The sequence below is a fragment of the Pipistrellus hanaki genome (genome assembly GCF_964339955.1).
Source record: "Pipistrellus hanaki genome assembly, chromosome: 7".
Classification (NCBI taxonomy): Eukaryota; Metazoa; Chordata; class Mammalia; order Chiroptera; family Vespertilionidae; genus Pipistrellus; species Pipistrellus hanaki.
In genome coordinates this window covers 82,936,944-82,954,243 of record NC_140509.1, presented here as the reverse complement: position 1 = coordinate 82,954,243, position 17,300 = coordinate 82,936,944, and the positions used below count along the sequence as shown (strand labels likewise).

General features: G+C 49.7%; 1 protein-coding gene across 1 annotated transcript in view; it reads left to right on the top strand.

Annotated features, from left to right (window-relative positions):
* Nucleotides 1-11,650, top strand: part of CNKSR3 (CNKSR family member 3) — a 70,291-nt gene extending 58,641 nt beyond the window's left edge. The window contains exons 8-13 of the mRNA XM_084889404.1: nt 3,233-3,301; nt 3,575-3,721; nt 4,888-5,012; nt 6,573-6,781; nt 7,259-7,348; nt 10,391-11,650. Coding sequence (XP_084745530.1) covers nt 3,233-3,301; nt 3,575-3,721; nt 4,888-5,012; nt 6,573-6,781; nt 7,259-7,348; nt 10,391-10,677 — 927 coding nt within the window. The 3' untranslated portion in view covers nt 10,678-11,650. The remainder of the gene's footprint in view (nt 1-3,232; nt 3,302-3,574; nt 3,722-4,887; nt 5,013-6,572; nt 6,782-7,258; nt 7,349-10,390) is intronic.
* Nucleotides 11,651-17,300: the final 5,650 nt, after the last annotated feature.

The window sequence follows — 17,300 nt, the reverse complement described above, 5'->3', positions numbered from 1 at the left end:
TTTGGAAACTCGGCTACATGAATGGTATTTTTTTTATAGCTCTTCAAAAATTTTGAATTTGTGAGAAGTAGAGTTAAGTGAATGCTTTTTTTTTTTTTTTTTTTTGGCAACCTATAATATGGCTAGCTTTTAAGTGACATTGATATGAAACTTAGAGTGTTTGACTAGCTTCCAGGATCTGTGTAAAGGAAGCCTGTGTCTGTGGAATTAATCTACCGTTTAATCAACTAAGACAAGAGGAAATGATTTCTTAAAATAGAAGAAGTTTGGTATGGACTTTCTAATCTGGTGGAAATATGTGTTGAATTTTGAGCTTCAGCTGTAGGTCTTTTGATAAAATAAAATGGCGTGAACTTCGATGAGAGTTTGTGACACACGGTTGATTTTTGTGGTAAGAAAATGACATTGCTTAAGGCAGTCAATGAATTATAGATAAACTGTGTGGTTCTGGCAGATGGAGAAGTAGAAGATGGTAGTGTCTTTAAGCATTCTCTGTTGAGCTACACTGAGAACCACTGGGAGGTTTTTTTTTTTTTTTTAAATGAATAAGAGACATGGGAAGGGGAAGAGAGAGAGAGAGAGAAAGAGAGAGAGATTGATTTGTTACTCCACCTATCATTGATTCACTCTTGTATGTGCCCTCATCAGGGATCTAACCTGAAACATTGGCATATCGGAACGACACTCTAGCCGGCCAGGGCATCACTAGGAAGTTTTATACCACCTGACCTGATAGGCAAGAACAGTACTGCTTTTAGGCTGGGGATGGTGCCAAAAAATGCATAAAGATTACATAGTTCATCTCTTCTCTTTATCTGGTATTTTGTATATTTCAGCTGCACCATGACAAGAATATATTCTGTACTGCTCATGCATTGTTTTAGGGTTGGAATGATTCAGAAGGATGGTGAATGCCATTTCAGTTGTTTGAGGTGAAGTTTTTCACTGGTGATCTGGTGATTGAACTAACAACCAGACCTGTGTGGTTCCAAATTCTCTCTGGTCTTGAAGCCATTTCAACCTTAGCTATAAATGTAGAACACTATAATTTTCCAGGAGGCACACAGATTTTTTTTGTCTTCAAAATGCACCCCCCCTCTCCCCTTTTGTTTTAAGGATGAGAGTTGAATGAGAGGCTAAATAAGTTGCTTTTGAATCAAAAGCAACGTCAAATGTCATGATTCATTTCCTAGAATTCCTACCAGACTCCTCAGACCGTGTGGCTGATTCAGGGCAGTTGATCCTGGTGAGAGATGGTACCCACGTCATCCTGAGAGAGGTGGTTTCCATCCAGCTCAAGGCAAAAAAGATGAACACCCGTCTTATCCTGGTTGGGGATCCATTTGAGAATGTCACTCATTCTTTCAGACATTCAGCCGCATTCGCCAAGTTCCTGAAGTGTGCTGAGCACTTGCTGAGACTTGTAGGTGAGGGTGGGAGGTTAGGGAAGAGTCCACTGCTCATGGGCTTACTCTGGACATCCTACCGTTCATGCTGATGACAATGCCAGCCACGGGGCAGCTTTCTAGCTGAAAGTGCTCTTTCTGACTTCACAGTCAGAATGTATTCAGGGAAGCCTGTGGTGGGTGGGAGTGGGCAGGAATCAGCCACTGCATTGCCAAACCCCTGGTTTCCATAGTCCTCTATCTTGGATTCCAGGCTTCAGCAATGCCAAGGGCCGTCTCAATCCTCCAGTCCCTATTTTTTTTTTTTTTTTTTTAGGTTATTTGAGAAGCCACAATCATTTTTCCAAGGTCAGACTAAACAATATCTAGTGATTCTCTATCAGGCTTTTTTTTTTTTTTTTTTTTTTTTTTTTTTTTCCTATGTTGGTCAAAACCTTTACAGGAGTCTTGACATACTCCTGTGTCCCCTGACCCCCGAGATGTGGTGGGCATCAGATTAGCTTCTGAAGAACGGATACATTCTTCCTCAGGTCATCACCCTTCTGCCGCAAACCAGAACAAGCATCGTTTTTCGGCAGCCCGCCTCCTGGTGAAGATAGGCACGGGCCTTGGCCCTGGGGAGACGTTTGGTATCGGGCTCTCCCTTTACCAGTGTTCTGCCAAGCACAGCTCTTAATCACTTGGTTGGTCACTTGAGAAATGAATGCATGCAGATCCTTAGCAGGGGGAGTCAGTTCAGGACACTGGCTTGTTGTGTAAGATTGCACATCTGTAATCAGGGACTCCCTGGCCTTTGAGACCATCTCTGAGAATGTGACACCTTACCTTAAAAGCATCCTTAGCCTGGGAAGATGAACTGGAAAAGCTGGTCTGTCGCTGTGGGTTAAGCACCTGACACGCAGGGCAGGAAGGAGCAGTGACACGTGCATCTATTTTTAAGTGCCTCTGGAGGGAGATGGGAGTTAGGCCAACTCCCTCGCTCTCCACGATGCTCGGCTCCCAGGTGAGGCACTGCTGGTTGTCATGGCAGCGTGTGGCATGTTTTTTACAAACAGCAGTCACACCCGGGCTTGGTGTTGGACCTAGATAAACCGGAGGGAAAGTTTCCTCAGTTTCAGGCTGCTTTTGCTCCTTTCTTGCTGAGCCTGTCACAACGGTTGAGTGAGAAAATTAAGCCAAGTGTGTTTTGAGCTTAGATGAGAACCCCCATCCCCACCATGTTCACAGGTGCTATTTATTTTTTTAAAGGAGAGAGTTGTCAATTGTTGGGGATTCAGCCAAGTTACATAATTTACCAAATAAAATACTCTGGCTTAGGTGACATTTGACCATCATTTGAAATCAAAGGCTTATCTTTCCTGCAAAACAAGGTTGAGTAACAGTAAGATTTAGCTTTAGCAATCACTTAATGGGAGGTGGGATGGTCTTTACATGTTATACAGTGGGCCAGCTTTCACAAGATTAACTTTGCACAGAGGAAAGGTAAGATGTCTTTTAGATGAACCAATGGCTTTGGTCAGCTCATCATGTGTCCAATGTGCCCCACTTCTGGTAGGTGATGTGACCCGGCTCTTGTAACTGGCAGGTTATCTGTTATAACGGACCCCTGATAAAAGATAACACAACTACTTGTTTGCCTGGTGTTACAGACGATGTAGTCGCAGGGAACGCAGTACATCGTGTAATTTTTCTTGAGAAAATTATATTTTTATTGTTCATGGTCTACAGAAGAAAGGAGAAGTAAAATCAGAAAGAAATATAAAGTTTAAAAAATAAGACATCTCTCTCTCTCTCTCTCTCTCTGTCTCTCTTTCTCTCTCTAATAGTCTCCTGCAGACAGATCCCAGAAGATTCATGCTGGCGATGAAGTCATCCAGGTTAACCGGCAGACTGTGGTGAGTTTTTCGTTGTGATTCAGACTAAATATCCCCCCTCTAGAACTTCTAATTAAATCCAAAGCCATTGTGCTTGAATTTTTAAAAATTTCACTTTATATCCCCTTTTCCATAATGTTAAGGAGTGCCCAGATGGACATATTGGTATCAGCCTGTTGGTATCTATTTGCTCACCAGCGTGTCTCTCTCCTTGAGACACATTCATGGATTTTATTTTGATTTCTTTGCCTTATTCGTGAGTGAGTCCCCTCTCTCCATGTTCTCTGTCTGCAGGTGGGGTGGCAGCTCAAGAACCTGGTGAAGAAGCTGAGGGAGAATCCCACAGGAGTTGTGCTGCTGCTGAAGAAGCGCCCCTCGGGTTCCTTCAACTTTACCCCCGCGCCCCTGAGAAACCTGCGCTGGAAGCCGCCGCTCATGCAGGTGCCCGGTCCCTCTCCGCTGGCGGGGGCGGGGGGAGAGGGGGCATAAGCCTTCCCCGGGGACAGGGCCTGGGCCGCGCGAAGGGTCCGAGTTGTCCCCAAAAAGCAAGATGGGAGTTGGGAGGAGATTGTCAGGGGCCTGAGCACACGTAATCCCTCTGTGACCCTCCTTGTATGAGAATGCACGGTCTGGATTCGCACCGAGCAGTGTAGTAACCGCTCGCCACGGGTGGCTCTTTAGAGACAGTTAACAGTCCTGCGCCTCCGTCTCACCGGCCACGTTGCAGATGTTGGGGAGCACCTGTGGCTGGGGCTGCCCTCGCTGCGCCAAGTTCATTCTGGTCCCTCTCTCTCACTGGCAGGGCACACTGACAGAAGGCCTCCAGGTTCAAGGCTAACTTTAGAGAGACCACGTGGGGCTGAGTTGGGGGTCAGGGTGGGGGCAGTGGGAATAACCCACAGGGTGCGAGCAGCCATCCATGATTTAGATGTTGTTTAGAACTGGCAGTCTTGGGGGATAGCAAGAAGCAAACAGACTTTTAGTGAGTTTTGTTATTTACATCAGTCCTTAGCATTTGCTTCTTAAACCATGGTGAAAAGCAATGCATTGGAATACTCTTTACCCTTTCTAAGATTAGGATTGCAATTTGTATGTAACTGATTTTTTTTGCCAAATATTCAACTGGAAGGTACGGCAGTAATTTCAAGCCATCCATTTGGGTACTTGGTGATGCACAGAGCGCTGGGTGTGCATTTACTGTGTTCCCTGTGTGTGTGTGTGTGTGTGTGTGTGTGTAGGGGGGTTGTATTCACTCACTCATCCCATCCTTACTGCCACCCTGTGCAAGAGGTGCTGTCAGGATGGCCGTTTCAGGAGGCCCATGTTTACATTATCCTCTCAGAGCTAGGATTTTACCCCAGGCACCCAGTTTCCTACCCAGATGCTCACTAAGCATCTAGTCGCTCGGGACTCCCAGTTAGTGCTGAGGGTCTCAGAGAGAAGCACACACTGAATGCTGCCCACAGCTGTCAGCACCCACCGACCTTGTGGCCTCGCTCCCAGGGGGTGGGGCGCGGAGAAGGTGACGCTGGCTTCGGGGAGGGGAGAGGCGGGCCGAGAGCGGGCCCAGAGGTGACCCCCACCCTGTGCACCTGCTCCTGTTCCAGACCTCGCCACCGCCCACCACGTCGCAGTCCCCCGAGAGCACCATGGACGCCTCGCTGAAGAAGGAGAAGCCGGCCATCCTGGACCTGTACATCCCGCCGCCACCCGCCGTGCCCTACTCTCCCAGGCAGGTCCCTTCCGCTTGGTCAATAGGACTCTTCCTTGTAGTCAGAGACTGGCGTACTATGGCCATGGAGTGTGCTTAAAGCAACAGGTGGTTTTGCATATGCAACACACAGGCGTTTCACTGATGGTCAATGTGTGGGCTGTTGAAACTGTAGGAAGGACATCCCCACCCCCCCCATCCCCCCACCCCCAATTCCCAACCCTGAGTGTTCTTGTTTCAGTGACGGGCACAGGGCAGTGGTAAGGCAGAGGGTGATGCATGTAGTGAGCAGGAAGAGAAGAGGAGCTAGGGCTTTAATCTACACGGTGAGACACATATACATGCGTGCTCCCCCCCACACACGTGTCATTAATGAGGATAGTGTCTGAGGCACGGAGGATGCCGATGGGTGCAGAGCAGGAGTGGAGCGTCAGGGAGCTTTGTGAGGGGGAAGTTCTAGTCAGGCTGCAGAGGGCGGAAGGAGACAGACTCCTGGGGGAAGGGGCGCCTAGGCAGCCAGCTCCCAGGGGACACTTCCCAGGGAGGCTGGTCTTCGGACGGTTTTGGACTCGGTCGAATCTGTGTTTTGTCTGGTAACTCTTTACGAGGATCACCTGGCGGAATTCCCTGAATGCGAAACATGTAACCAGCTGGTCGCTTGGACCCATTAAAATTCATTTCAAAGTTTAGTACAAGCTGACTTTTAGAAAGGATGGAGTTGCAACCGAAGAGCCAGCGCTTGCCAGTGTCTGTGCTTGGTTCAGAACATGGACACTCTCCGCCGGGGACTGGACAGGGCCCTTTGTGGGTTTTAACATAATTTTCACATCTCACGGCTCCATTGCACATCAGGGGTCTTTTTATCTGGGTCTTGGCAAAGACACCCGCCGGGCCTGAGAGAAATGGCTCCCCAGGTCCCAGCTGAACCCGAGATTCCTGCACCACCCACGTAGGTGACTGAGTGGTAGGACAGATGCTCACAGAAGCCAGTGAGTGCCCTCTTTTCGAAGGTACATGTGTGCCATTTGAGCACACAGGAAAGACACGTATTTTCCCCTACTTCAGTGTTTCCCAAACTTCTCTCACGATGAGAATCACCTGGTGGAGTTGTTAAAATACAGATTCCTGAATCCCAACTAAGAGGTGCTAAACTAGAATTTTTGGGACCATATAGGTAACTTAACTAGTGCTCTAAGCTTAGTTAAGTATACAATTTTACTTAGTTAAGTACAAAATTTTAGTTAAGTATACTACAATAGTTAAGTATACAATTTTACCTATATGTTCCCAAAAATTCTAGTTAACACTTCTTCGTTGGGATTCAGGAATCTGTAGTTTAATAACGCCACCAGGTGATTCTCATCATGAGAGAAGTTTGGGAAACACTGCCCTACTTACAGAGTAGGATCACGGCATTTGCCTGTATTTCCTAGGCCCTCTGTGTATTTGAGAAACAAGGGGGATGGAAAAGGCCATGCTTTGCCCAGTGGGAGGTGGTCTGCACTTCCTGTGTGCCCTCCCGCAGCTGCCCCGCGGGGGAGGGCCTTCGTGGGCAATGACATGACCGCCCACTCCTTCCAGGAACGAGAACGGGAGCTTCCTGTATGGGGGACCCAGCAAATGCCACCGGCCAGCACCCGGCCCCAAGGGCTCGGAGTCCCCGAACTCCTTCCTGGACCAGGAGAGCAGGCGACGGAGGTTCACCATCGCCGACTCGGACCAGCTGCCCGGGTATTCGGTTGAAACCAACGTTCTGCCCACGAAGATGAGGCAGAAGACGCCGTCCTACGGTACTTGTCCGGGTGCTGGTTGTGTGCTGCCCCTCTCCTCCCCGCCCCGGCCTAGGTGGCACCGCCGGGTGGGTTTGGCAGGCGCTGAGGGTGAGCCGAGAAAAACAGACCCTCAATGACATTCCGAGTATGAGACCCTTATCCTGCCTCTGGAGCGCAGCCATGCTGAGTCACCGCTCCGCCTGGCATCAGAGCCCGGGGGTGAGATCATGTCCCGCTTTTAAACCTCGGAGCCTGGCTTTTAGCTTCGGGTGGCTCCGCTCCGGGCACCCACAGCCTCCAGTTCAGCACGCCCCGTCCCCAGGACTCGCTGCAGAGACGCGATGCCTTCAGATATGCTCCTTATTTAAGCCAGTTACTGCTCCTGCTGGAGGGAGGGTGGTCCTGCAGGGGTGGCGGTCTAGATTCCAAATAAAGGGGATGATGATTGTCTGAGCCACCCAGTCACCCCCTGTCTCACTCCCTTCCGCTCCCCAGGCAAGCCCCGGCCGCTGTCCATGCCCGCGGACGGGAGCTGGATGGGGATCGTGGACCCTTTCGCCAGGCCTCGCGGTCACGGGAGGAAAGGTAAGTTGAAGCAGATCCCATCCCATCGGGAGCCAGAAGACTCAGGCCCAGATCTCAGTCCAGGTCCCGAAGGAGCTGGGATAACGGGCAGAGGACTTAGCCTTTCTGAGCCGCGTAGTCTTATCTGTGAGAGCAGGAATGCTGAAGGCCTCCGACCCTGCGTATTTCTGGAGTGGCAGGATTATGCCGCCCTGTTAGGGGCTGTACATCTCCTCCTCAGCAGTGTGTACTTTGAAAAGGCTGGAGACATTAACGGTCCGGTTTCTAAACAAGTAGAAGTAAATTATTCATGATGCAATCTCATCCTAAATTTTATGATTATTGGAGTCTGTTTGGTTTTTCATGAACAAACATGGATTATCTCCCCTCCCCCACAAATCCTTCTTGTGCTAGAGAGTCCTTACAGTTAGAAAAGAAATTGTGTTCAGTCCTCCCCTTAGTTAGTTGCTGATTGTTGCATTCGTAAGCTTGTAAATATTCTTATTTTTTGCGAGTTCTGTTTGATCCTATGAGCACGGGCAGGGCATTCTAACATGGCTTTTGCAGGGCTAAAACAAGCAGGTGGCAGGTTCGAATCCACAGGCGTTAGATGGTGAAGGGAAGGAGAAAAACATTCTGGAAGCCCAACTTTCAGAGTGATCATCCCCTGACACCTCCCCGGGTCTTGGGAAAGCTTGTCACGCACGTGCCCATATTGCCTGGGTTTTGCTAACGTGGGCAAGCAGGAGACACTGCCTGAAGTCAGGACACTGTGGCTGACAGGGAAAGTCTGTGGAGCAGTCAGCAGGTGGCAGGCTGTCCTTTGTGTGGATTTTAAAGTGTCAGCATCTTCTCTCCACCGAAGCTCAGACGTAGCCTTTTATTGCCTTCACATCCTGAGCGATGGGGTGAGAGGCGGGGCGGGGAGTGTGAAATCAGTAAACGGAAACCTACCTGACCCCCTGTCCCCACGCCCACATGTTCCCCGTATGATCCTGAGAGAATGAAAGGGAAAGGTCACAGCTTTACTGAGAGGGAATCCACATACACCACAGCACTCCCCCTGGGGCAGGGAACTCCTGCGTGCTCTCTGGTAGCGTCTTAGCGTGCTGTGTCCGTCACCATCTCTGATTCCAGCACCGTTATCCTCTGGAAAAGAAGCCCCAGGCCTGCGGGCAGCCACGCCTCGTGCCTTCCTCCCTCAGCCCCTGGCAACCACTCAGCTACTTTCTGTCTCCGCATTTGCTTATTCTGGATGTTTTATATCAACTCATCCGCCAAGTGGCTTTTTGACAATGGGCACTTTTTAAGAGTAACTTCGGCCCTTTGATGACAAAAGCAAATCAAGTCCTGGAGGAACATCTGGGAGGTGCGAGAGAGTAAAACTCCCTGCATTCTGCTTCCCCAACCTACCGTGTTTCCCCGAAAATAAGACATCCCCTGAAAATAAGACCTAGCGCAACTTTGGGAGAAAAAATTAATATAAGACACTGTCTTATTTTCGGGGAAACAGGTAGAAGCAGTCTGGGTGAAGTTGTTTTCGTAGGTACAGTTATACACTTTGGAAAAGCGCGCAGGGTGGGAGGAAGAGTTGTTCACTAATACTGTGTGAGCTGAATATTACCTAGAACACTTTTAATAACTGCGTTAGTATTCCATCTTATGGCTGTAGCACCTGTTTATTTAGTATTTGTTGGACATTTAGGTTTTTTCTGTTTTTATTCACTCCCCGTCCCTATCGTCAATGATGCTTCAGTAAGCACCTTTGGATGTGGATGTTTGAATGCTTTTAGAGGTAGGATGTTATGGTCAAAAGAATGCCGAAGTGGCCTGCGTTGTAGGTTTCTATTCAGTTTCATAATCGCCCATCACCAATCCCGGGATCTGCTGGCATCCCGGGCGAGCCAGTCTTTCTCGCTGGGAAATGTCCCGAGTGGCAGAGCGAGAACAGTTAGGACCCGCCATGGATGTGAACAGCGCCCGCCCTGCATTCAGGGCACAACTGTTAGCGAGAAGGAAAGACAACAAACGTTCCACCCCGCAGGGAGTTTTTGTGAGTTTATTTGAGCCAGACTGTCGACGGCTGCTGGGAAGCAGTATCTCAGCTTATTGGGATAGTGCTCGAGAAGGGTAGGTTTTCCTGTTTTTATACATTGCAGCAAGGAGGAAGGCGGGTTCCATGGAATCCGTTGGTGACAGACTAGAGAGGTGACAGAAAGCAGCGTGGGGAGGGTGGGGACGGGGTCTTTGGGGTTGGATAAAAAGTAAAATGATAGACACCTACTTAGGTGGGTGCAGAAACAATGAACATGATAACAATGAAGGAATTTGAGGCCTCTGTCCTGGCGCCCAGCACATTAGGTTGTGCCCCAGGGGCTCCAGAAAAAGGGAAGTTACAAGTTACCCAGACATTTCAAGGATATGCTCTTTTAGATGTAAAAAGACAGATAGGCTCAGTTCAGGTAAAGGTGGACCTTGTCAGGGAAGATACCGGCCTAGGACGTAACTACCCACCATCACTGCTTCTAGTTAAAGTTTAACTTCAGACCATCCTCTGTGGTGACTTTAGGTCTCTGAGTTTGCACAACCGCCATGCAGGCTTCCCCTGACAGCTCAGCATGTGGCCCCTTCCGTCCACACACCCCCTTTCCTGAATGCTCCTTAGGGGGGCTGCAGCATAGGAACACGTTCTAGAAGCATGCACTGCATGCTGCAGACACCGGGGAAGGACGATGGGGGAGGAGCATGGAGCTGGCGGCTTCCTGTCTTGGTTTCCAGTGAAACCAAGTACCGGAGGGCGGGCTCTCTGTCTCTGCTCTGCCCACCTGTCACCGCTCAGGTGGGAAAGCGGCCCTCACTGTGAGGGCCCTCCACCATTTCTACTTTCCACACCCCCAGCGAGGGAGGGGGAGGGCTGGCCCCTGGCCCCTCAGCGAGGCCTCCTAGCCCCTCCCCGGGGGAGGGCAGGCGGCGGTGCCCGCCATCACAGGGCCTCAGCAGGCTGGGCGGGCTGTGGGCCCCTTAGGCCGTTCTAACGGACTTGCGGTCTCTGTCCGACCCCAGGTGAGGATGCCCTCTGCCGCTACTTCAGCAACGAGCGCATCCCCCCGATCATCGAGGAGAGCGCCTCGGCCCCCTACCGGTTCTCCAGGCCCCACGCGGAGCGGCAGCTGGTCCGGGGCGCGGACTACATCCGGGGCAGCCGCTGCCACCTGGGCGCGGACCTCCACAGCAGCGCCACCATCCCGTTCCCGGAGGAGGGGGCCAAGAAGAAGGCCGCCAAGGCCTCGGCCCCGGAGCCCTCCCTGCTGGTCAGCTGGCTCACGCGCCTCAAGCTATTGACTCACTGAGCCCGGCCCCCGGGGGTGCCCCCCGCTCACCAAGTGCCTTCCTCCAGCGGGCCGCCGTCCGACCGTCCGTCCGACCGTCACGCACAGTATTATGTAGACGCCTTTTGCAGTCTGTTTTGTGCTTTTTTGTTTGGAGAATTGGGCGCCGCCCTTCCTGATGATGGGAGCAGGTGGGTGGGAGCGGGTCCAGGGGCCTCGGTGCCGGCTGGGGGAGGCGGGAGGAGGAGATGGGGAGATGGCCTTTCTGGCCTCCTTCGGGTTGGCACACGGAGACGCACTCTGCAGCCCAGCCCGCAGCCTCTGCCGGGGTCGGGGTGACCGGGAGGCACGGGGCATCGCTGGTTTGGGGGGCGGGATCCAGGGGGTGGCCGTGGTCGCACACATGTATCGGTTCGTGGTCCAGCGTCTTGGCCCGAGAAGCCAATGGGGAGGACACTTGGGTTTTGCTCATTCACGGGAAGCACCGCCGGTGTCAGGGCGGCGGCTTTGACTTTGAGGTCACGTGCCTCGGAAGTGGGGGCCGCAGAGAAGAGGGGTGCGTACAGATGGTCCCCCCTGGCTCATCTCCTTCTCATCACGGTCTCCCTTCGGGGCAACGGGCACAGGAACGCACCGAGAGGGCCGCTCACACCACAGCCCTTCCCGGCTCCGACGGCGGCCCCGCTGTGTGCTCCTGATCGAAGGGAAGAGAAGCTATGATTTGCTGACAGCCAAAGTCTCCTTGGGAAAAAGGAAGCAGCAGGACTGACGTTTGGGAAAGAGACCTTGGATCGGCCTCGCTTTGCCCACCAGAAAAACCGGGGCACGTCTCAGTGAGGTCACAGAGTTTCGAGTAGCGTCAGGTATCTTGGAAAAGCCTGTCTGGGTATTAACTCCCATTTAAACCGAATGTATGATATTTTGTTAGAATGGAAAAGTCCTATCTTGTTAATTTAAGCATTTGAAATACAGTTGTATATTTTTCCTACTCTTAGCCACGCGGAGTGGAAGTATTTCTGTTCGGCGTCGCACACAGAGCTGGCCAGAGAGAGAGTGAGGCCATGTCTGATGTACAGGTGGCTATGCAGCCACGGATGCTCCTGTGAGAAGAGAGAGTGAACCCTCCGGAGAATGTGGGGTTTTCTGGCTTAGACGTGGGGGTGTTGAGGAAGCGTGTGTAATGTCACACGACATCTGGGGGGTGTTCTGAAGTATTTGTAGGCAGAGCTGGTGTCCCCCCGTCAGAAATCCACCCCCCACCAGATCCTTGAATAGTTCATTTTGCCGAACTTCCAGAAACGCAGTGACGTGGAGATCCCCTGGCGTTGGTAAGCATCTTCCCTGTAGAACGGCCTTGGTGGGGGAGGGGAGAACAGCCCTCACCCATTAGAGTGATTGGACTCAAAGGGGCGGCCTGGCCCGCCTCTCAGGGAGCTGCAGCCATAAAGCCTGCTGCCTGGGGGTGGGGAGGAGTTTGGCAAATCCGGGCCAGGAGAGGCTGCGAGTGTGCTTCCCCGGCAGGCAGCTTCTGGCACACTGAGGACCAAGCTTCTGGCACACTGTGAGGGCCTGGCGTGGGGGCGGCTGCTCCTGGGCCCGGTGGCCGGGAGGGAGCTGTGGGAAAGCCTTGTCCGCGTCACTGTGAGTGGGAGCTGGCGTCCTGCCCAGGAAGGGGGTGGCAGCACTTCCGCCCGCTCCCTGGGTGCTGGGCAGACTCTCAGCGCTGCAGCTCAGCTCAGTAACAAGGAAAACAGCTTGGAGGGCTTCGCTGGAGAGGGGCTCCGTTTCTGGGGAGAAAATGCCACTGTGATCTCTTGACTGTCCTTGAAATGAATGTGCAGAAGACTGTCTGAACTACAGGCGGTGCCCAACCTCAAGTTCGGACTGTCCCCCAGCGGCCCAAGGGCAGGCCAGGGAAGCTTCTGGGTTCTCTACCCTCGGGCAGCCTCCGCAGATGCATTTTTATTTTCACTTGGGGTTTTCTCCTGAATTGTGTTTAGGAGGCAGATGGCTGCTTCAAAAAAGTTTGTATGTGTCTCTACTGTGGACATATATAAGCAATAGTTTAATAGTAATTTCTTAGCCATGAAGGAATGGAACCGGCTAATCTCAATAATAACGGGGTTTATGGTGACAGGTGTTATCCCATGAAGATGCAGAATGACCCTTTTTGACATGATACTTTCAAATAGTGATATTTTAAAAATACCACCAAACCAAATTCAACACATGCCTCTTTTTATAATAAATATTTTACAACATCACCACAACCATTAAATAAAAACCAAAGACGATAAAACCTGTCTTTGCACATAAAAGCATCACCCCATTTAATATTCTGAAGTGAAGAGAGCAGGCACTATAACTGGCCTCTGTACACACATCCATTTAATGTCCTGACATAAGTATAAGCGTAGGAAACATTTGTAATGAGATAATCATTTTAATATGTAAATGCTCCAATGCCATTATGCCACAAGGTGCAGTGAAATCATGAGACAGGGCATGCTTGGGTCTACACGTAAAACCCCCAGGGATGTGGCATCCACACATGCTGACAGGCCAGGCCTGCTGTGCTGGCAACTCCGGACCAGGAACAGATGGATGTCAGCAACCATTCTCTAAGACGTGGCCAAGTCTTGCTAAAGCTCTAGACATGACAGAAGTCTGCAGTAGCGACACCCACAGAGCGCCTCCTGGTGGCTGTTCTCAGTCCTCTCGGCTTTATCAGGTGGGGGCCACCGGCTTCCCCTTTCACGTGCCAGGAGTTACCCGAGGGAACCCAGCCCGTAACGGTGAGCTGGCATGGACACTGAAGCAATCTGGTGCTGGTCCACACGCACATTCTCTTGACTCTTCAGGCTTCCCTCGTCCTACAGAATATTCTGATTACGTTCCTGGAAAATCCAATACATACTAAAACTGGACTAAGAATTCCCTGTGTGTGTATATAGATAAAATCAGATTATAGTCTCATATAATTCTAAGCTGGGTTTCCGGCCACATCGATGTTTGGTGGGGCAGTTGAATGTTGTGCTGATGGGGGACAGGTCTTTGTTATGAGGGTCTCACCTGCAGGGCTGGTGCAGAAACGATGCTCCATCTGTCACCCAGCTTGAGACTCTCCCCATACTGTGTGGCTAGTCAAGCCTAGCAGGAACCATAGCACATGTTTGGTGATACCTAAAGGGACTTACGCATAGATTTCATAACCTTGTAGGATATGGGATTCAAAAAAAACCTTATTATAAAATTCACCTTATCATTTTCTAGGTTTTGTGTTAGGGGTTTTATTTATTCTAGGTCAGGATTATTGTTGGCAGTGTGCTGGATTGACAAAATTTTGACACCAGTGAGGTTCAATGTAAGTAAAGGAAAAAGAAAGAACATCGAATTCCGAGGAGAGAGAAGATTTTTGTCGATAATCAAAATAACGTCCCTGGGCCAGGAGGCTGTGATACCGTGTCAGGTTCTTGGGAACAGAATCCTGGCTGTGACCGCCCCGAGGCCGATTCTGACATTGCATGGCCGTGTTTAAGAAGCTTTTCTTTTTTTATATATATATATTATTGATTTTGTACAGAGAGGAAGGGAGAAAGATAGAGTTAGAAACATCAATGAGAGAGAGTCATCAATCAGCTGCCTCTTGCACACCCCCTACTGGGGATATGCCCGCAACCGGTTTCGGCAAGAAGCTTCTCTTCTGATTGCTCTTCCGTTCATGCACGCTGCCAATTTGCAACAGACCTCGGGGATTAGATGTGCGAGGCAACCACTGCAGAGGTGGGTTTCTGTCCTACGTCCTCTTCCTCCGAGGAAGACAGTTTGCAGCCTGAGGGTCCAGGCGGGCTCCCAGCGAGGTATCGCACACCCTCCTTCCCTGAGCGGCTGATGGCGCTGAGAAGCTGTGAACCGGCAGCTGTGGGGGACGGTGAGGATGTACACCGCTGAGGGACTGGAAGAAGGGGTACAGCCCTCCTGAAACCCCGGCCGCCCAGGACGTGAAGGTTCTCAGCATTTCCTGTCCGCTGTCCCGGAGCGAATGTTGGCAGGGATTAAAAGAAAACATCCAGGGGAAATTATTTCCCTTTGTTGTTTCCACTGACTAGACCAATTATCAGGGACTTATGACAGCTGTATTTTCAGGGTGACAAAGACTGGATTTTATGAAATTCCTTCACCATGTTGACAGATCTTGGTCTGAACATTTTGATGAATCTTAACCATGAAAGAGCTTTAATGGAGTTTAATATTAAGTAATGTTGTCTTTGAAGTAAAAGGTCATGCTTTTACTTTGTGGGGATTGGGCTCTATTTTCATATATACCGTGTTTCCCCGAAGATAAGACATCCTCCGAAAATAAGACCTAGCGCATGGAAAGATAAGACATCCCCTGAAAATAAGACCTAGCGTAACTTTGGGAGAAAAAATTAATATAAGACACTGTCTTATTTTCGGGGAAACAGTGTATATCTATAATAATAAAATTGTAATATGCTAATTAGACCGGATGACCTTCCAGACAAAGCCGAGCAGTGGGGGCCACGGTGGGAATCAAGCCCCTTGCACAAATTTTGTGTGTCAGGCCTCTAGTTCTCTCTCTCTCTCTCTCTCACTCTCTCTCTCTCTCACACACACACACACACACACACACACACACACATACATACATACATATAGCTGAGGCCATGCCAGGATAAGAGTGGATGGATTTCAGGAATTAGGACCAAAGTAGAAGTCTTTGATTTTTGGAGTTGGTCTTTAAGAAGTTAGAAGCAGTTTCGGGCTTAGCTTTTGAAGTCTGACAATGCAGCTGTCTCACTCTACCATTTACAAGCTCTGGGACTTGAAGCCGGTTACTTATCTCTGCTCCCCAGCTATCTATGAAATGGGGATAAAAATAGCATCTACTTCACAGACTCGTAGGATTAGAGTTAATGTCGGTAAGGCCCTTCGTGTGGTGTAGTTGAGCACACGGCACTTAATAAGTAGATGCTGATTATAGATGTGGTGTTTATGCCTCTCCACTGCTGGTGAATAAGGCATTCAGAACCACTCAACAGGGAATTTGTTCATTCCCCTGTCTGTAACCAGCAAAACAATGCCATTGTCATGCTGTCAGAACCCTGCTATGTAGTGTGTGGCCTGGACGGGTGGATTTTAGTGTACAAATCTGAGTTACTCAGAAACTATGGCTGAGTCAGAACTCAAGAAACCACATTAAGTTTACGATTGGACACACTGGGAATAATAGAGTATGATTTTAACATTGGTTTGATTGATCACTAGTGTTTCCCCTCTTTAATCACCCCAACTTCCTTCAGCAAGATGATGTAGGAAAACCAGGGACATCAACATTTCCCCCATCTCCTCAGTGGCTAAATGACGTTCGCCTCCTATCCGCAGCTTAAACTTCTGTTTCATATGGTTAGAAAAAAGGAATCATGTAGGATGGTACTTCTTTTGATGTTCTCATGAAAAAGAACTGACATAAATATAAAGTAGATTGTGCTGCCCTTGTGGAAGCTGGCCAAGATTGTCCAACATATGCTTTGGTGGGTCCAGGGAGAAATAGGGAGAGGAGCTCTGGGGGGGGACAAAGGGAACTGGAAAATGGTTGTTAGGCTCGGCTTTCATTTGTCTGATTGGTTGTTTCTGGAAAGACTTTCATGAACAGTCGGGTTCTGGTTGCCCGTGAGTTGAGGTGCATTTATCTGTTCCACGGGAATAGGCTGGAGCTGTGGGCGCACTTTCTGAGATGGATTTCCCAGCCTCTTCCCAGCTGGAGCTCTTGTGTCTGTCTCTCTCCTCTGGTAGGTAGAACCATACAAACATGTGCATGTTCAGCCGCAGTGAAATAAAAGCCTACCCAGTCAGCAGTCCATATAATCCAACCAGCCGATCACAAATGCCAGGAGATCCAGTTTTTCCTTCCTTCTTCTTTTTGACAAAACTCAGTTCTGCTGAGTCTTGGGTCCCAGTTGCGTTTTGTACTAATTGTCTCCCTCCCTGTACCTCTCACCTTCACTTCCCTGAACACCTGATGATAAACCCCCATGTTATTGTTCTCAAATGTGTATTCCCTAGGAAATAGTCTGCTTTATTCCAGGAGAAGGGAGGACAATTACGGTGGATTGACCGAATTGGCATTTTCTATTTTTTAGTGCTTGTGGCAATGCTAAGGATAGACAGTCAGTACAGATGAGGAATTTTTTAAAAAAAGAAAAAAATAGAACCCAATTTTTGGAGAAAAAAATAATTCAACCAAAGCCTTTCAAAATTTGCTCCCTCTTTTGCTCTTGGGCATTTAACTAAGTGGAAGAACATTCAATCTAATCCAGTGGTCGGCAAACTCATTAGTCAACAGAGCCAAATATCAACAGTACAATGATTGAAATTTCTTTTGAGAGCCACATTTTTTAAACTTAACTTCTTCTAACGCCACTTCTTCAAAATAGACTCGCCCAGGCCATGGTTTTTTGTGGAAGAGCCACACTCAAGGGGCCAAAGAGCTGCATGTGGCTCTCGAGCCGCAGTTTGCTGATCACGGATCTGGTCTGTTTAGAGGACTGTTTTACTTGGAAGTGCCACCGTTTCAGTTTCTCTTCATTGGAGGAAGTCTGCTGAAGCCTGTTTCAAGAGTA